The sequence below is a fragment of the Hippocampus zosterae genome, chromosome 7 (genome assembly GCF_025434085.1).
Source record: "Hippocampus zosterae strain Florida chromosome 7, ASM2543408v3, whole genome shotgun sequence".
Taxonomy (NCBI): domain Eukaryota; kingdom Metazoa; phylum Chordata; class Actinopteri; order Syngnathiformes; family Syngnathidae; genus Hippocampus; species Hippocampus zosterae.
This window is the reverse complement of record NC_067457.1, coordinates 9192552-9212965: the sequence shown is the minus strand read 5'-3', so window position 1 is coordinate 9212965 and position 20414 is coordinate 9192552. Positions and strand designations below refer to the sequence as shown.

Genomic DNA, 20414 nt, shown 5'->3' with positions numbered 1-20414 from the left:
CAACGGTAATTTGCACATACTAATGTATTTTCTTGAGATTATGACCGTGATCATTTACGTGGTGGTGTTGGTGGTAAAACTGCATCATTTTGCCGAGGGGTATCGTGAGTGTCGTTTCCAGAGGCGTGCATCGAACCTCATGTGTAGGTGAGGATAATAAACTAGATGAGATAGCTCTGTTGAAATTTATCAAAATCTGCACGGGGCAAATAAACAAAATAACTTGGGTTGTCGATGACTGTGCGAGTAGGTTCAAGCTCACTTTGACCATTACCTTTAAACTTTAAATTTGGTAGCCAAACGGAACCCCGTGACGCCTCTTCCTGACAACTGCGTTACAGGCCAGCCTCTTTTGTGTTTGCACGACTTTGGTGAGCGCTATAACGCTTACATTTTCAGACATCCATAAAACACACATATTCTCTGTTGAAATAAGCATTTAAGGGAGCGATTTTGCAGTTTTCGTCGCGTATTATCATGTGATAGACCGACTCGTCGCTTCTATCCGGGGCGAAAGAGTGACATGTTCTGCTTTCATTTGCAGTTGATTTTATTTGGACTTGTTTCGGCATGGAGATTTCGTTTGAAGGCAAACACGCTCTGGTCACCGGAGCAGGAAAAGGTAAACGCAAGACGCAAAAAAAAGAAGAAAAAAAAAGTCTCATTGCGGCTATCGTGGTGTTTTACGCCCATAAAATCGAATTGAAAATCGCGATCAAAGTGTTCAACCCCCCTCATCTGTAATAAAACACTATACGCTTCTCGACTAAATAAAATACAGTGTATAGCTAAATGTAATCCGTGCTACTTTTACATAAATGTATGCCAAAAATATTGGTACGATGTTCAAATAACGGTATGACAGTAATCGTTCGTTCTTTTTGCCTTTTCAAACAGCTCTGGTGCATTTTGATTTTGTTTAATTAACTCTTGTTCATTTGGAGAAGCCGACTTTTATTGTATAGCAAGACTGTGCAACAATAATTGAAAGACAATACAATTATCGTTTCTTGGTGAAAGTTTTGGAGATTAGGTTATATAAATCGTCATGCCAAATTTGTCTTACGAGAAAATGTAAAGCCTTCCTGAAGGGAAGACTTTGTTGACAGAGTGCAGGTGTGTATGTTGCTTGCACTCCCCCCCCCCCCCAATGATACGAATTAATGTCAAATGAATTGATTATTCATTTGTGCCTGCGACCCAAGTGAAGAGAAAACGGTTAAGATAATGGATGGATGTTTCTTTAAAATGACATGCATCCCTGAATTCAATTTTTGTCACACCGCGATGAGGGTCGTTTGCGTTTGTCGTCTCACCTCCTGCTTTATTTTGAAAGAATAATTCTCCTCCCGTTTCAGGTCACTTACCCTTCCTCTTGTGCCAGTCTGATTGTCAACCCCACCGTGATTGTGTCCACCTGTTGCTCCCTTACCTTGTGTTAAAGTGGTTCATGTCTCCCTTTGTCCTGTGCCGGTGTTTCGTTCTTGTCGTCTTGTATATATTATTGTAAATGTGATATTTGCTCCACGTACAGCACTTTGTATACAGCGGTGGCTGTTATAAAGCTCTATAAATACAGTTGAGAAGAGTTGTGCGTCCACTCCAGCCTCTCGCCATAGATCTGACCAGTCCTTGCACTGTTTCCACAGCCTTGCCGTTTCGAGTTGTCAGTGGCTGATCCTAAAATAAATCTTTTTACTTTGAACCCTGCAACTATGTCCTGTCTATGTCCAAGCCTGGTTCTGACAGTTATGGTTTAAACTGGAACAGCAGTTTGCATTACATTTCACGTTGGGTTGTATACATCATTGTAATCTTATCAGCAGGCCCCATACACGACTTTCGTCTAAATTCAGAGGTCATGAGTTCATATCTGATCTCCGGTAAGAGGTATAGGAAATGGAAATGGATGCGTGAATCTGTAAATTTTCATGACAATATTAGGGTTATATGAACACAATATTTAAAAAATACAATGAGACCAGATTTTGAATATATGCTTAAGTAGTCATATTTACATTATCATCTCTTTTCGATTAATTTTGGGACTGTGGGGCCCTAAACGTTGAACATTTGTTTTTGTTGTATTAATTCAAACTCCGTTTGTTTTTTTTTTGTATGGATTGTCTCTCAGGGATTGGAAGGGCCACGGCTTTGTCTCTGGCGCGTTATGGCGCAATTGTCACAGCGGTCACCCGGACGCAGTCTGACCTGGACAGTCTGGTGCACGAGGTACAGGATTATTAGTATTCGAAGTACTGTATTCCGGTTTGCTTTTTTTCCTCCTGCATCCATGTGTCTCTTTTCTGGTGTGTTGCCGTAGTGTCCATCCATCATCCCTGTGTGTGTTGACTTGGCAGACTGGGTGGCCACAGATGCCGCCCTCAAAAACATCGGTCCCATTGATCTACTCATCAATAATGCTGCATGTGCCACACTCCAGCCATTTCTTGAGGTCACACCTGACCAATTTGACCAGTAAGTCAATTCGTGAACAAGGTTATTATGGTTGCCGAGAACTAACAAAATAACTCCAACTGAAATTGGAAAGTGAAAATGTGGCCAAGTAAGTCAATGCAGTGTCTTCTTTCTAGGTCCTTCACTGTGAATGTGAAAGCGGTGCTGCATGTCTCCCAGGTATAAATAAAGAATTTACTGTTTTTGAGCACCGAATATAAGAAGGCTACCGTATGTGTGTGGCAGGTCGTGGCACGTGGGATGATAGCCAGAAGATCAGGAGGCTCCATCGTCAATGTGTCTAGCCAGGCGTCACAGTGTGCCCTCAAAAACCATACCGTCTACTGTGAGTAAACCAAAGTTCCATATTTCTAGAACTGACTTTTAAATTGTTGCTAAGAAAGAGCACAATGTCTCTTGATTCATCTTGTATTTGATACACCTTTCAGGTGCCACGAAAGGAGCACTGGACATGTTGACCAAAGTCATGGCTCTGGAGCTGGGACCCCATCAGGTACTCTGCGTTATCGGATGCATAGTAGCATTTACCGTATTTTCCACAATAGAAATGTTGACTTTCTTCCGCAACCACTATTTCTTTGTTATCACCATATTTTCCAGACTATAAGTCGCAGGGTTTCTTTTCTTCATAGTTTGGCCGGGGGTGCGACTTATACTCTGGAGCGACTTATATGTGTGAAATTATTAACACATGATTATGTCATTTCAGTAATGACGTCATTTCACATTGACCCACAAGGGGGCGCTGTAGGCCTGTGTTGATGAATTGACTATGAATTTGACGTAGACGAGGAAGCGGCGCATCGAGTTGGGGGAGTTGTTTAAAAGTGACACAGAGGATGAAGATTTCATTGGATTTAGTGATTTGGAGTGAAAGTGATAGTTTGGTAATCTTATTAGCATGTACTTTATGCTAGAGTTATCTGAATAACTCTTAATATTTTTACGTCGTTACTGACATTACCAGGCATGTCAGTCATGAGACGTTAGTACACCTATTCAGCTCGTTGTTCTCTATTTTATTTTTATTTTGAACTGCCTTTCAAAATGACATGTATGTTTTTGGTGTTGGATTTTATCAAATACATTTCCCCCAAAAATGCGACTTATACTCCAGTGCGACTTATGTTTTTTTCCTTCTAAATTATGCATTTTTTGGCTGGTGCAATTTCTAATTGGAGCGACGTATAATCTGAAAAACACGGTAAGCGGAATAATATTAACCCTTTCTTGCACAACACATGACAACCTGTCCACTGTAGTAACCGCTGTGCCTGAAAGGGATCATAATAAAATCGGCGAGTAGTTTATGTTAAAAAATATATGTTTAGTTTAGAAGAAAGAAAGCACAATAAACATCCATTTTAAAACACAAACAATATTTCACGCTTACAGGGCCCCTGAATGAACATTGGTAGACAAAGGGATCATTGTGCCTGACTTGCATCGTAGTATGCTTTTATTGTATACACTTTGTCGCTGTTATTATGGAGTCTTACTGAATGTCCCATGTGGCCTTTGTCAGATTCGCGTGAACAGCGTGAACCCCACCGTGGTGATGACGGAAATGGGCCGTCGAGGTTGGAGCGACGCGGAGAAAGCGAAGACCATGACATCCCGCATCCCGTTGGGCCGCTTTGCAGGTTGGAGTCGGCAGTCTTGACTGCTCCTTTGCCTTGATCGCAATTAGCCTCTGTTCGTTCAACGGTAAATTAATGCTCTATACTATCGTACATCAGAAAGCATGTTTCCCCCCCCCCCATCACATTCTCAGTTGTTTTTACAACCTTCGCCGATTTGATTTAAAAGCAATTGTCAAGTAAGTAGTACAGCTTGTAGGTCACATCAAAGGTGAACAATGTTTGAAATGATTTAACTTGATCTCTTTGCATGATAAAAACCTCGCATTTGAACAGGAGGGATGTAGAGAGAGAGCGGGGCGGGTGTGGGCCTGGCCGAAAGCAGCCCCCTTCTCATCAATACCAATTAATTGTCTTATCATTAACACATCGGCTGCGTGGGGATAGTTGGCCAGGAACTAGCTGGAGGCTCACGGTGGCTACGCCGTCAGGCCGTCAAATGAGGGCCGCCTTCTACGCCAGGGGTCCCCAACTGCCGGTCCGCGGACCGCTACCGGTCCGCAGAGCATTTCGTTCCAAGCCGCACAGAAAGAACATGCCTTAATTCTGTTTTATTTATTTCGGAATTCGAAAGATGTATTATTTTGAAAAATTACCGGATTCTCCGTTTCATCCGTCTGTGTCACGCTTGACACACGTCAAGCCACGCTTCTCCGTCACGTGACTGATTACGCTAAAAACAAAACGCCGGAGCTTGCAAAATGAGTTTTAAAAAACTGCTGGAGATCACAAATGACAGCGGCCTTAAAAGTACGTTCGAGACAACTGGCGTAAAGTTATGGCTGAATACTCTGAGATCGCCACAATAGCACTGTTGCTATTTCTGACATCCTACCTGTGTGAGACGGGGGTTTTCTGCACACACTTGAGGTGTCATTGTCTCCTATTACCCCGAGATGGGACCGTCTGGTTGCAGAAAATGAAGCTCGGGGCTGTGGTGAGTCGACATTTTCATGCACTTTGAATTTGCGTTGTATCGTATTTTGAATGCATTAAACATCAGTGTTGTGGCCATATTAGACGCTCCTTGTGTTTATTATTACATTTCTAAAACACCACAGTTTTCATGCAGCTCATACCATATTATTTTGTTGTATTATTTCCGCCACACTTTAAATGTGTGTGAAAATATTGTCTGACATAAAACTGTCCGTGGGGCAAAAAAGGTTGGAGACCCGTTCTACGCCACCAGCGCAAGTCTCTCTTCTCTCTGTCAGCTTCTCTCTGAAGGCAATGCTGATGAATTTTAATGACTGTATAAGGTTTTATAATTAAAGATTTAATTAAATACATGAACTGCTATAGTCTTTGTCTCAAATATGTCAAGTATAAATACTGTTTTCAATTTTAAACATGCTGGTACTCACAAACCCTGACACAAAAATTCCTAGGGCGGGGCAACTCCTACTTCGCGGATTTTCGTCTTTTGCAGGGGGTTCCGGTTCCTATTAACCGCGTTAAGTGTGTAACCAAAAGGGTAGGAGTGCTGTGTCTCACCAACAGAGGGAGACAAACACACCACAACCCTGCATCCACTTTATGTTGGAGGCCAGCAAATTTACAGTTTGCTTCCACACCCCATTCAATACGGTACTTTTTTTAATGCAGTTAAAAAACTTGAAAACCCACATTTTGTGTGTATGTCTGTTTGTGTCCAGAGGTGGCTGAGGTGGTGAACAGTATTTTGTTCCTGCTGAGTGATAAAAGCACCATGACAAATGGAGTGGCCCTCCCAGTGGACGGAGGGTTCCTGGCCTGTTAAACGAGCACAACATCACCATCAACTCTTCAGCAGTCGTTTGTTTGGTGTCTCGTCAACATTATATTTAGTCTTTCACGTCAAAATCTAATCATGACATTATAATTATAAGGCTCAGTTCAAATAAATCAATAAAATTGAGAACATAAATTCATTGGAACGTAATGGAAAATTGATTGATTCCATCACGGCGGTTAATGAACTGATCCCAACTTTAGCTCCACCCCTTTGCAGATTACTAAATGTGAATTCAATCAATGATCCAGTCATAGTGAAACAGTTCATCACTCTTCCATTAGTAATGTTGAAACACCAATCCGAAAAAAAACGGGAACCAAATAGATTATTTAAAAAAATCAATTGGCAGAAATGTCCCTGGCTGTCAGATAACTTATAGTAATACTACTAATAATTAGTATAATAATAATAGATATCTTAAGATAACTTAAACAACATGCTCCTGCAATTGTCCATATCTAGGTACTTTTTATTCCATTTTCTTTGATGATGTACATGTAATGTCTCGTGTGTCGAATAAATCAGGACAACAACAAAAAAAAAAGCCGGACGTACATATACACATTTGTATTTTGTATTCCAAAAAATTGAAATATTTAACCCCGCAGACGTGAAGTAATAAAAATTTTAAAATGAGACACAGTTGGAACAAGTATACAATTCATCTTACATTACATACATACATGGCCAATGCTTTTCAACCTCTCCTAAGAATTACAGTGTGTCAAATAACCAGAGAAATCCCATGCAGTAGTAGATTAGGAATTGGTGCTGTATTACTTCGACACCTTATCTAGGCAGGACAACACAACATTATCAACCACATAGTTTGCTATGCCAGCCAAAAAAAACAGTAAAACAAAAAAAAAGGGTAGGAGTGCCGTGTCTCACCAACAGGGGGAGACAAACACACCACAGCCCCGCACCCATGCGGAAATGCATTTACATTACATTTCATAAAAGGCGCTTTTTTTGTCACCGACAGCTAAATGCAACTGAAATTGGCCCCTTTATTTTACAATATTAGCAACACTTCTAACTTCAACGTTAATCACTTCGCCTCATTTTTTTCCGAGTTATAAGAGTTAAATGGGCCTTCGTTTAGCTATTCATAAAGCATTCGTTTTCTAACAATTATATATCAGAAGATGTTTCGTTTTTGACAGCCGTATTTGTTACTGCAGTACAATATGAAATAGTACCAAAAAACTTGACACTAGAAACTTGGCTTTAAACAATACTGTCGTTCATGCACTTTCCCCGGACGATCAAACAACGCCCCCCACCCCAAACACACGCACACGTACGCTTGCACACACGCACACGCACACACACGCACGCACGCACGCACACGCACGCACGCACACATACACACACAAACACACACACACGACATCAAAACAATGGCAGAATATTTTAAGACCCACGCAAAGTCCTCCACACTCAGAGGCAGCAAGGTTTTCCGCGGTTGTCTGTCACATGTTCACAGTTACGATGAAGTTACTCAAACACCTGAGTAACATCAAATGACGTTTGACCACAAACAAAAAAGTCCATAGAACCCAACAGGGAAGTCAAGGATTTCATTTTGTGTTACCTTTTTTTGTTTGTAACAAAGATTTTAAATACATCTCAACAAATAGTGATTTTAATTCACAATTGTGTCCTTTAGAATGTGATATCAGCATATTTGCGGTCATTTTTATCCCGAGGATAAAGCCACTGTTTATTAGTGTCAATGAAATACGGCACAATTTATTGATGATTCCTTCATTGTGCTAGACATAAATGTGTCATATCAACAAAAGTTCAGAAAAGGAGAACGTTAAAACTTTATCTCTGCAATAACAGGTTTGCCAAATATATTATAAAACTCATGCGAGGTGGGCTACGAGCAGTCATTGTCTACTGGAAAACCATTACATAATTTCATATTTTAACGTTGAAGTAAATTTAGATGCAATACAGAAAGAACAAAAAAAGATTCCAACGACCTGTTAGTTATTGGCCGACAACATAAAGTGAAAACACCTTCTTCCCTAAATCAGTTTGGTCCGAAATACAACGCCATCACGACGAACTAATTTCCGGTTGTAACAATTTGTTTTCATGCAAGGCCCTGCAAGGCTAAAGAACAAACTTAAAACCTCCCAAAGAATAATAAAATGTGATGTACAGTATGTTCAAATACGTAACAGGACATAAAAAGTCAGACCCAAAAATGACCTCAAAATTTTCTGTCATGGACCAGAATTTTTTATAGATGTGTTAGAATTTATAATATAACAACCACCTAGCAAAATTCTTCTTGCCATTTTGCTTAACCCTTTCAGGGACAGCGGTAACTACAGTGGACAGTTTATCATGTTATCAGGTTACAGGGTGCATGAAAGGCTTAAATTCGAAATTTTAACCATTATTTTAGTGTTTGCTTAATATCACCTACCTAATCGAAAGTATTTTTTCATCATGTTAACCTCTTAAAGTCCTTCTAATCAAACGGCAGGACAGTACTTGGAGGTATTTGTAATTTAATTCATAAATATTTTCATGATGCCTATCGGTTATAAATGCAGTTCAGGTTGTATTTTACCAAAGGCAAAATATTTCGTATTTTTCTATTAACTCATTCAGTACCAGCCAATTCTAGACCAAGTCTAAAAAGAAGTTTAAAAACGTCTTTGGGAGTGAATGAGTTAATCAAGACTAAGTCAATCCCAGCGCTATATATATATTTTTTTTTATATTTATTTATTTAAATAACAGTGTTCAGTAACGATGATGTCATCATGCTTAAACCCTTTCAGGGACAGCGGTTACGACTGTGGATAGTTTATCATGTTACCAGTTTACAGGTTGTGTGAAACGGTTGTATTGTAATTCAAGGACTAGTTTTATTGGCAGCTAAATCTTCCAAGTAGTTTGTCACCATAATCTCCTAATCTAAGAATTGATTCCGTCATTTTTAAGACACGTTCACAGTTTACGTTGTATCGCTCAACACGGCATTCATTCAAGCAAGCAGGACTACGAAAGACGGGAACGTAGCTGTGTGAGACGAGGAATAGAAACTTTTGTTATAGCCCTCATGGGAACTCGGTGTGGTTCTATGGATACAAAGTACTGCAGGTACGCAGTCAATGTATTTTGACCTTATTCAGTAATGAGAACACAATCAAGAGAAATATCGGTCCTGTGACCAATATCGCTTTGAAAAAAAAAACATCAATAGTAAGAAAGCAATCTTAGCAGTGCACACCCACTCGAGCTCGTTTTCTCTCCTCGTCATCCTACAGATATTCTTGTTTAATGACTTGCAGTTGACATGTTTTTTTTTTCACGGTCGTCTTCTCAGAATATGGTGCACCTCTTTCCCCTTTTCTTCACAGGCGGGGGGCAGAGCACGGCTCGGATGGCCTCGTCGAACACTGTCTTCAGACCTCGCTGGGTCAGCGCAGAACACTCGAGGTACTTTACAGCCCCTGAGGATCAGGAAAAGACCATGATCAAGGGACATGTTTCCTCCTGCAAAAAGACATTGTTTCCCAGGCCCACCAAAGTCCATCAGTTGTCGTCAGCTTGTCAAAGGTGGTTGCTTGTCTCTCGGCTTGAAGCTCACCAACAGCAAACATCAAAGTATCCTTAAGCGAGTTACTCGACTGAGCTGATCTGAAGTACAGTGGTACCTCCCTACTTATGAAATTAATTGTCTCTGGAAGAAAATTTTGTAGAGACGTGTTTTCCTTGTAAATGCCCGAATTCGTTCCAAATGTTTATTTATTCAATTTGCTAGTAATCAGCAGACCATGGGTTAATTCCCCCCCAACAAAAAGCATATTGCGAAAACAAGCTACACGTGAAAAGATATACTCTATGTACAACAGTAACTTTTTATGATTAGTAGTTTTTGCATCATCTAAACAGTCGATAAAATGTCAATAACAATAATGAAAATGTGCTTTTGATGCCAAAATAATGGATTTACTGGACAGATGTTCAACAGTGTAACCATTTTACATTTAACAACTTTACAAACTGTTTGCACATTATTTAGTAGTAGTAGTAGTAGTAGTAGTATTTAGTCGTGTGTGTGTGTGTGTGTGTGATTGTGTGTGCGCGCACACTGTGCCACGCACTTTTGTGTGGTTATGGGTGCCCATGTATGTATGTACTGTATGTCTATTACACTATTGCTTCTTGTTCTAAAATTAAATAATCTTTTCTATCTTTTGTGAGGCTCTTCGTAGTCAAACACTTGGATCGATCACAGTCGAGTTGTGACATGTTCAGAGCGTGCACATTGATTTTATCCACGGTGATCTCATCCAAAACAGCGCCCATTACTGACATCTGCTGTCCATAGTTAGCGTTTTGTCTATCTTTTGTTTTTTGTTTTTTTACTTTACCAGCTTAATAAACAAACCCAAGTTGGCCAATACTTTTCTCTGCCCCCCCCCCCCCCCCCCCAAAAAAAAAACCAATACATATTGACAATAACTGCGATCGCTGGGGCTACACTCTGGGTAATCAAAAACCCTGAATATTGTCTTCAAGAACAGCTAATCTGAACTACTTCAATGAACCCGTAACTACCTTTAGCAAAGCGCATGCGCGACCACAGCAAAGAGACGTCATCAATCGAATATCTAATTCACAACTGTTGCCAGCTTGTCTTCACCGCTACTATGACTGCTGCCATACGACACGAGGACAGCATAAATAATTAGCTGTTTGTTTGTTTTTTAGCATCCTTAATTAGCGACGGATCATGATTTCCGAATGACGTGTTGATGTTGATGGTGACAGTATGTGATGACTACAAAAACAGCTCAGGCAGCCTCCAGTCGAGAGGGCAAGTCAAGCGAGCCGCCACGCGCGAAGAGAGCCAACTTCAAAATAAAGGCCTACCAAGGCATTACTGTTCATGTATTGTTTGTAGCGCTTTTATTTTTAAGATGGCCTTCGCAGCGTGTTGCCTTCCTGACAGTGTCCACCCAAAATAAATGGTCATCATCTAAATCATTCGATGTCATTGTAAGCAAAAATTAGGCCAAGAATGTGCAGGATTTTTCATGAAAATTTGCCATGGCCAAAAAATACTGAACGCTAATTGGCATATTGCTGTTTGTTTGAGTAGCGTAAAGAGAAATAATCGCAGTTATACGCTGGCGCACAGTAGCAGCCAGGCTGACCACTTTGCCTTCTTGGTGGCCATCTTTGGTAGGGGCAACATTTGCTTCAACGGCAATGTGAGGACTTTGAAAATAAGTTCGAACATATTTCTCAACTGATTTTCATAAGCTTGACTGTTTTGTCAAGGTCAAACCATGAGCTCAAAATATAACATTGTTATATCAAATGTTATATGAAAATATAACATTTGGTGAAAAAAAGTTATCTTAGTATGGTTGCGATAATCATTGGAATATTCATCATTGAGACTCATTTTAGAATTACTGAAATGCTGGAAAAACATCAAAAGAAATGCACCCCCCACCCCCGACATTTGGAACACATGATCTTACCAATCTCTCTTGCCATGGCCAAACCCTGTGGGTAGGTGATGGGGGAAAGCTTCTTGTCCCGCAGCCTCTCAATGGTATCCTTGTCATCTCGCAAGTCTAGTTTGGTGCCCACAAGGATAATGGGCGTGTTGGGGCAATGATGTCTCACTTCAGGGTACCACTGAAGCGCCACACATACAAGGCACACAAATACAAGGACACACAGACACATGCACACATCCGCACAAATGCATGTACCAAGTTGGTGACAGGAGAGAAAGAGAATAGTTAGTTTGATACAAAGGCCGAGCGTTGCACGCCTTTCCGTGACTATGACAACATTACTAACGGATCAATCTGGAATGTAAGCATGTATGAGCACAGAATATCCCCAGGCAACCTATCCACGCTACACTGTGAGCTTTGTCCCTCAGAAAACGTGTGATTTCATACGAAAGTATCTCATGATACTCAGCAGACAAAACCACAGAGGTGCCGGCGCGCTCACTCTGTAGAGTGTTTGGACTCATTCAGACCTCATTTTGCAACCTTTTTTTATGGCCCAGAGGGTACAAATCCAGTAGATTGTAAAACGAGGTCAGGATGAGTAGTGGGCAGTGTACTAAGCCAGGTGGAGCCAAAGATGTGCCTCGTTGTGGTCAGACTCGGCGTGGTGGGAGTAAAAAGGAAAGGGAGGGAGTTCGGGCGATCAGTCAGCGTACTGACCTTAGCTCGGACGTTCTCAAAGGAAGCCGGACTGACCAGGGAGAAGCATATCAAGAACACATCCTGGGAGAGAACCAAAGACATGACTAGTTGAGAGCAAGATCTGTTTGTGCGAGACTGCGTGTGTTTTTATTGGAAGTACACCGTTTATTTAATTTTAACGTGCAATTTCTTTTGCCTAATGTATTTTCCGCACTACAATGTGTTTCGGAGTATAAGGCGCATCTTCAATGAATGGCCTATTTTAAAACTGTTTTCATCTATAGGGCGCGCCGCGTTATAAGGCGCATTGAATAGAAGCTACAATAGTGGCTGAGGTTGCTTTATGCATTCACTAGATGGAGCTACACGAAAGGGAATACAATACAATGAAACACTGCTTCATTTATATAGAGCACTGGCTGCGGTTTCCTTATGCATCCACAAGATGGAGCCACACTAAAGGAAATACAATACAATATAGCTTTATTGAAGTAGAGCTTTCACAACCGCTGCAGCTTTAGCAAAGCGCTTTACAGAACATTTAAAATACTACGTATAAGAAATCAGAACACTGATCCATATAGAAGGCGCATCGGATTACAAGGCGCACTGTCGGCTTTTGAGAAAATCTAATGTTTTAGCGGCGTATTATAGTGCGGAAAATGGGGTATTTTATTTTCATTTTCCTTTGCTGAAGCGCCGTGTTAATGTTTAAGCCGCCCTTAATGTTACACTGCCTACAATAAGATTAAATATTTAAATGTCTTTCTCAGTTTTGTTGAACACTGAAGGCCTTTTCACGCTGCACATAGCAGCACGCCATCAACAAACCCATTTATTGTGTATGTGGAGGAATGGGGGGGTGGGCGGCACTATGGAATGCAGTGTTGCTGACGCACGTTTGCTGCAACGGCGAGGCGCCTGGAATCAAAAATTGTTCTATTCAAGTGCTGCAACAGAATGCTATCATAAACCCTTCAATTATCGGTGGCTCGGTGATACCATCCATTCATCCATGCATCAGTATGTGATTTAAAAAAGAAACATGTTTTTGATCTTATGCCACTCAAATAGGAAAACATTTACTGTACATCCTGGAAATCTATTTGAGTGAATTTTATTATTTTTCACATATTTTGAAATGTTACATAATTACCAATATTTATTTACTAACACACAATGAGTTGATATAAAGTGTTTTAACCCTTTCAGGGACAGCAGTTACTACAGTGGACAGTCATATTATGTAGTCATATTGTTTTTTTTAGCCAGTCCCTCAGGGAAACGAGTTGGATTCAACCTTGAATTTTCAGGAGCTGACCAGGTGCAAAATTGGATTTTATTCTCAGCACGGAATTCTCGATGACTGAATCCTATTATTAGTTGATTCCGTACGTGCACGTACTGGTAGTGAAGTGGTACAAACCCCAGATAAAAAATGTGTTGGTTGTGTCAGGAAGGGCATTCAACATAAAAATTGTCCCACAGATTTCTTGCAAGAAACTCACCGTGGTGAACCCTGACAGGACAAGCCAAAAGTCCAAATAACATGAATGCATGTACAGACACTATATGCGTATTGTACCAAAGTACTCTTCTTCATTTCAATTCATCAGTTGAGCGACTCTCGGTGCACCAGCACCAAAACCCGAACAGACACCAAGCCGTCAATCTCCCAGAACCTCGGATGCGAAGCCTGGATCTGCTACTGACAGTTTTTTTTCGTCACACCTTTTAAGTGGAATGAAAGTTAAGATGATACCAATGCCTTGTCCCTACAAACATCCTGAAATGTAATGTTAGATTCATGAAAATAAATATGTACTTATATAATCATGTTAAAAAGATAAACAGAGAGAGTGCCACAAAAGAATGATAGCCGAAAGAGCGGGTTTGATTACCGTCTGTGGGTAAGATAATGGTCTGAGTCTGTCGTAGTCCTCCTGTCCGGCTGTATCCCAAAGGCCCAGATTGACTGGTTTCCCATCCACCATCACATTGGCGGAGTAGTTGTCAAAGCTATAAGAAGGATTCATTGATGTTTTAGAAAAATGACCAGATTTTGTAGCCCTGCCTAACAATGTGAAGCTTGTTTGGATTGTTATGTGCTCTACGATTGGCTGTTGAAACTGCCTCTGCGTTTCTCAATTAGGGCTGAACAATTAATCAAATGCAAATGGACATTGCGCAATAGCAGAATGCAATTTTCAAATTACAAAGGCTACAATTTGGAGAATCAAAACCAGAGGGACAATTTCGGTTGGCGAGTCGGCTTTATTTGGAAATACAGTATACAGTGGGTATATTTATTTATGTCGTGTTTTGAGAAGTCCAGAGCTTAAGATATCATGATTCTGTTCTTGTGTGTCTCCAGCAGGTGGCAGAGGAGGGCTGTTCCTCCAGCGTGCACACCTGCTGCCAATTTGTTGTTCAAGTTAAGCCCCATATTTGAGGACTTCCCCAATGTCAAGTATCCGTCGGATTATTGACCTTGTTACTGCTTTTGCTCAATTTGTGTTTTCAAGACCTCTTGATCTCGTCTTCCTCATCAGTAAGTATTGATATTATTTTGTCTTTTATCTTGCTCTTGTTTTGTTTTTGTGGAATTGGATTCTTGCCATTTTGTTTGTATTCTCAGCGTTATTTTACCTTGCCTTTTGCAAGTACTTTTTGTTCATTCCTTCTCTTTCTTGGCTCTTTGCTACCAGCAATTTCTGTTTATACTTTGTCAGTGCGCTTTTTTTTTCTCATAAAAAAATATTTTAGTCTACGTTTGTGGGATCCAATCACCATTCAGTTCGTCCGCAAACTGTGTCACAAGAAGTGCAGTTTGCATGACCAAAACATGTATGTAGAAAAATTCTGATACTGCTTATTGTCGCAAATGGTAGCAAAAATATTCACCGGTTTTAATGGTCTCATACGGGTTTTGTTGTTACAAAATTTGTTCGAAATTTGATGGCGACAAAAAAAAAAAAAAAAATTTAAATCGTGACCCTTGCGCACACACTTGCAAACCTTTGCCGATAAGTGAGATACGCATTAAAGTTTTGGACCAACCAAGCCATGACACGGACACGCGGTAATGTTAAAAAAGTGAATACAAACAAGCGCTTTATTAGAGTCTACTCTTGTTGTAGATGTGTTACTTCAATCAAATAAAAAATATTTTTGCAACACAATGTATAATTTGTCTCATGCCAACAATCAAACAGAAATGGAAAAATCTTTGTTCTCCATTGGCACGGTGCATCATGGAATGTATTTTGATTTGATATTTTGTGGAATACACTGAAGGGCACAATATATGCTTACTAGTAAACGACACGACAAAACGGCAAACTCACAATATTATTTTACTCACACTGTGGGGATGTATTCGCCAGGGAATGCATTGGTGGTGTAGCTAATCAGCAGACAGGTTTTGCCGACAGCCCTGAAAGACAATGGAGGGACAAGTAGTCCAGAGTTGCATAGCGTATGTGCAAAAAAAAAAAAAAAAAATCACTCTGAGTAAGTATGCAGTGTGTGTGTGTGTGTGTGTCTGATTGAAGGGAGGCGGAAACTCTCTTTCAGTGAATTCCACACAGACACTGGCCTACATTCATGTGGCCTGAGGGGCACAGTTGTCCTCTGATTTTACACCCATCACAGCTCACGTGCACACACATTCGTAATCACAGACAGAATTAGTCTCTCATCGACTCACACATAATTGCTGATGCATAGAAGAGTATGACACAGTGACAAGTTTGTTTTAGGGGAGTTGAACTTGTTTGAAATCATTTATAACGCCTGACAATTTGGATGAGCGAGCTTAAAATGTCTATTTTCTCAGTCACGTTTCGGAGGAAAAAAAGCACTTTTATTTTCATGAATTGCACGTTCAATAACGTTTTCCTCATAATTGTCGCGTCTGGGCTGTGGTCGACCCTTTCTCCTCTTTTGTCGAGGAAATTTCCTATCCTATGGTATCTGAGCAAGAAAACCCGGAAGTACTCGGAGGATACGATCATGCAAATACGACAGGTACCCGGATGCAACCTTGAAACTACCTTTAGGGTAAGCTACAGTACAGTACTCCTGACCAACTTTACGAAAGGATGCTACCCACAATCCTTTACGGGAGCAACATTTAAAGCAACAGGACACAGCTGTCAAGCTCTTTTTCTCAGTTTTTTTGGCCCAGGAATCGCCATTTTCATGAAAATTAGCCATTTTGTAATGCCGATTGCTGAAGAATGGAAAATGATTTTTTTTTCTGCTGAAAGAAGAGAGTCCAAACTTTATTTTGGTAGGATTAATGTTTATATAGCATTAGAACCAAATATGCTGTGGGCCTTGCAAGATCAGTCAAAATCCAGTAAAACGCTGGGATTGGGGGGGTTGCTCCAGTAAAAATCGCTGGGATTGAATCAGTTAAAAATAGACATAATATACTCGCTGTCGCACGATGACGTCAGGATAAGTGGAGTCAAAATCATTTAAAAACTATCCTGTCCTGTCTTGTTGGACATATAACCTTTTCATCTCTCCTTGACCTGATGATGCAAAGGTAAAAGTGCCATAAAGGGTAGGATTCCTCCGAGGCTGCGTGTGAATCGGTCGTGACGCGAATAGAAAATCAAATGAATCGTTTCAGGTCATTCGCTGCCAGCTATTTAAAAGCATTTTGACATTTTCATGATTGACAGGATATTGTAGTAAATTATTATGTATACAGTGCCAGTCAAAAGTTTGGAAACACAAATAATTCAGTGGGGTTTTATTTTTCATTCTATAAACATTTCCTCAATTGTAAATTAATACTTACATCATCGACGTTATGCACCAAAACCTCTAGATTTATTTGGTAAACATAAAAATGTTTCTCAAAACGGCATATGTTTTATAATGTTGATTCTTTAAAGAAGGAACCGTCCAGCTAATAACTGTTCACATCTTGGTATTTTCTGCTTTATGATGTGATGCCTTATGACCTGGAATGAGTTTTAGGTCACAGCGGTGCATTTTCAAGAGATAATAGCTTGAATTTCTTTTCCTCTCATTTATGTACTTATACCTCGTGTACCTCAGTGGTCATCAACCTGGGGGACTGTGTGTAGCCCCCACACACCACATGAGTAGCCCCCGCTAATGGGAAAATGTAAACACTGAGAGGGACTCATAGAAATAAAGTGGTGCACATGTTTATCTGTTTTCCAATTATTATGCCAAGTCATTGTCAGTGTCTTCACATAAATGAATAAGCTTAATTGTGAATAACATCAAGGAAATCTGAGAAAAAATGTTTTTTTTCAGAAGTGTGTATCAAACTGGTAGCCACTCACATTAATCAATAACCATGAAGAATCTTTTTCAAAAAGACTGGTCGGGGTCACCAGTTTTTGCTCATTTTTGCGCCTTCTTTCCACCGAGGCTCCGTTCCCCTCATTTTTGTTTCCCTCTTCCTGTGTTTTATTTCTGCAGCCTTTCATCATAGCATTCCATTTAGTTAGTACTTTTCCTGCATTTCTTGTTTTAGTTATCGCGGCGGCAGTTCCCCGTTGTTGTTTCTTGTGGCCATTGAGTTGTTCTATTGTATCTCACACAGTTGCGTAACTTTGGTTTGAGTCAAAAGACTATGCTGCTGTTTCAATCTTCTTCCGCCTGTGTAGTAATCCAGTCTCCATTTCAATCATGTCAGTAATTTTAGGGCTCAATTTTTGTAACAGTAATTTTAAATAAGACTATTCTAAAAGGTACAATGTGTAGTACCATCTATTGGTGAATTAATAGAATGCAACGACGTAACCTCATTTGCTACATTTTGCAACATGAGCACGACGGTACCTCGGAGAAACCACACTTTCTAAATTTTATTCCAAATGTATGGCACTGAAAAGTTAAATACAACTGAAATGTACTCAGGCAGTGACACATATTAGTAGAGGGAGCCCATTTCCTGAAAACCTGGACTCACCCCCACTCACCCATTTTTTTATATGCTTATATTTATCTTTTATATTTATTTAGATACTTTTGTCTTCTACTTTCACCCCTTCATAATTTTGCTGCTGTAAATTGGGAATTTCTCCACTGTAAGACAAATAAAGGTTTTCTTATCTTATACTACATTTACATTTCATGCAGTCAATAATCCTTTCAAAGCTGTTGTACAAGGCCATGTTAACACCTGCAAAAACTCAAATGTGGTCATATTTAAAAAAAAAAACATGAATCAGACCCCCGGATTGGTCATTCTTTTTGTAACCCAAATATTTGGTCATTTAATGTTTCATTAATTTGTGTTCCTGATCTTTTGAGTACAGGAACTACTGTAGGTAGCTAGCTAGCTAGCTCCCTAAAGTTAGGTAGCTAACCCTCCAGCATTTTATTTGACATACTAAAATGTATTTATAAATGATCTTCTCAGGCACCTTATGTATTTGTCTTGTCCCCCTTTTCAGCTGTTGTAAAAGCGCTATATAAACAATGATTTATTGTATTGTATGAGCCCCGGGAGAGAAACAATCCAGGAACCTTCCTTGGTATTGTGATGTTTAATTCATAAAGCTGTGGGTGCTTTCCAATGTGAATGAGTGAAGTATTTACTTACAACAAGTTGCGGGCGTAGGCCCGCTATCTCCATATGGTAACCGCTTACGTGTTTCTCTGCATATTGTTATTTAAAATGAAAACCTTCTCCAGTGTAACATAAGAGACATAACAAAAGAGTCATCATCATGTCATTACCATTTGTCACCTGTGGGCCTGTCAAGCAAGCCCTTTGAGACTTTTCAGTGATTAAGGTCTATAAAAAAATTAATTTGACTTGACCTTCCCGTTGACTCACTTTAGAAACCGACCACTTCAAGACCAAAACGTATCCAGTGTCATTTACTTGGTGGCCCACAAGAACCATAAGTAGGATGTGCAATGGCGGTCTACTGAACTCCAGGAAAGCTTGCCAATTAGTTTGAGAGCGAGCAATTTTTTGGGGAGGGAACTGTCACGGATTAGAGTTTAAAAAATGTGCACCCTGAATATGCACATGGTACTGTAATATGTATTATATGCTATATAATATACAGGGTTGTATTTAACTGTGTCGTAATTGAGGGGTGTTTGTAAGCAGTGGAAATAGCGTAGGCAAACCAAATTAATGTATTCTGTTCACAGGACAGTGAATAAGATGCTCTGCATTGAGGTCCACTTAAAACAGTGACACATCCACCCTGGGATCATTAAACAAGACTGACCCACTTGGCCACTCCCTGCCTGTAAACGTCCATATGCTCCCAAACAATACATCTTCAAGTGTGCAACGGAGGGTTTCTTTCAAACAAGTGCACTAACTACGTGTCATTACTTACAGCTATTTTGCAGACTTAAAAAAACAGTAACTGGAGCTTGTCTGTCATTGCCTCGCTTAATTATGACGATCGCTTCACAGTGGGTTCAATCGGCAAGTGTTATGTCGATAGTACCATGGGAATGACGAAGATGCATGCATGCAACTGAATGAAAAAAATTAGGGCACCGAGGCCTGCTTGTTTGTTAACAGGACAACACATTCCTAAGCGTGCATCAGCACTTCAGCCTGCCTCCAGTGGCCTACAAGGCGTGTAGGTGGCCCGCATCGTATGGCCGCATTTTAGCCGAATAACCTTACGATACTCTTAAGAGCCACCATTAAGGTACGAAATAGAACCAAGAAGCACAACAACAAAAATGTAACGAACATCAGGGGTAGAGTCCACAAAAATAGGGCGATCGACAGATCAGCGAGCCCCAGCCCCTTTTTTATTACATAGCATCCTCCGTGGACACATCACGGGAGAGAGAATCTTGACAAGCGTAATTTTTTTCTTACCCGTCGCCGACTACCACGCATTTGATAGCTTGCATTTGTACACGAACTAAGGGCTTCCGAGGAGCCGGCGCTGGTCGTTTAATAGATCCGACAGGGTGCACTTAGGACTCGGATGAGAGCAGTGAGCCAGTCTGCTCCGCGGAGGCGCTGCAGTGAAAGGGGAGACGACGACTGCTCCCGAGCGGGTCCGGAAAGTACCGAACAACTGTTTCGAAGGGGAAAGGCCGTTACCGTTGCAGCGCACAAGAAAATTACCTCCCCCTACTTCCGGTTTTTCCTAGAGTGTCGCAAGTATTTTTTTAGGTCTATATATTACTTACTTACTTACAGTGATACCATTGATACATATATTTTATTTTCTAAGACTGTCAACATTTGTTAACCCTTTCTGTAACAAATCAATGCCACTTCACCCTTGAAAAACTGTAGGGAAGTTGTCAGGTAGCTAACAA

General features: G+C 40.4%; 2 protein-coding genes and 1 long non-coding RNA gene across 4 annotated transcripts in view; 1 reads left to right on the top strand and 2 right to left on the bottom strand.

Moving 5' to 3' along the window:
* The window catches only part of LOC127604356 (uncharacterized), a 137232-nt gene that overhangs the window by 77682 nt on the left and 39136 nt on the right, over window positions 1-20414 (bottom strand). The gene's annotated exons all lie outside the window — the stretch shown is intronic.
* On the top strand, window positions 206-8117 carry dcxr (dicarbonyl/L-xylulose reductase). 2 transcript variants are annotated; one of them, XM_052071281.1, is made up of 10 exons: window positions 206-371; window positions 545-622; window positions 2135-2232; window positions 2324-2478; window positions 2595-2637; window positions 2704-2803; window positions 2907-2971; window positions 4004-4121; window positions 5622-5708; window positions 5777-8117. In XM_052071281.1, exons 2-10 carry the CDS (start codon window positions 571-573, stop codon window positions 5878-5880), a joined length of 822 nt encoding a protein of 273 aa, XP_051927241.1. In that variant the 5' UTR covers window positions 206-371; window positions 545-570; the 3' UTR covers window positions 5881-8117. The 2 variants fall into 2 exon arrangements, with proteins under 2 accessions (XP_051927241.1, XP_051927242.1); XM_052071282.1 differs by lacking the exon at window positions 5622-5708 and having other exon boundaries at window positions 207-371.
* rac3b (Rac family small GTPase 3b) lies at window positions 9167-20145 on the bottom strand. Its single transcript, XM_052071314.1, has 6 exons — window positions 19963-20145; window positions 15472-15543; window positions 14009-14126; window positions 12126-12188; window positions 11421-11580; window positions 9167-9377 (listed from the first exon to the last, which is right to left on the bottom strand). Exons 1-6 carry the CDS (start codon window positions 19995-19997, stop codon window positions 9247-9249), a joined length of 579 nt encoding a protein of 192 aa, XP_051927274.1. The 5' UTR covers window positions 19998-20145; the 3' UTR covers window positions 9167-9246.

Coding starts and splice junctions, on each gene's coding strand:
- rac3b (XM_052071314.1), bottom strand. CDS start 19,997: ATGCAAGCTATCAAATGCGTGGTAGTCGGCGACGG. Junction 15,544..19,962: donor TGCGTGGTAGTCGGCGACGG/GTAAGAAAAAAA, acceptor ATTGTCTTTCAG/GGCTGTCGGCAAAACCTGTC. Junction 9,378..11,420: donor GGCCATGGCAAGAGAGATTG/GTAAGATCATGT, acceptor CCTGATCCTCAG/GGGCTGTAAAGTACCTCGAG.
- dcxr (XM_052071281.1), top strand. CDS start 571: ATGGAGATTTCGTTTGAAGGCAAACACGCTCTGGTCACCGGAGCAGGA. Junction 2,233..2,323: donor TGGACAGTCTGGTGCACGAG/GTACAGGATTAT, acceptor GTGTTGCCGTAG/TGTCCATCCATCATCCCTGT. Junction 2,479..2,594: donor ACACCTGACCAATTTGACCA/GTAAGTCAATTC, acceptor TCTTCTTTCTAG/GTCCTTCACTGTGAATGTGA.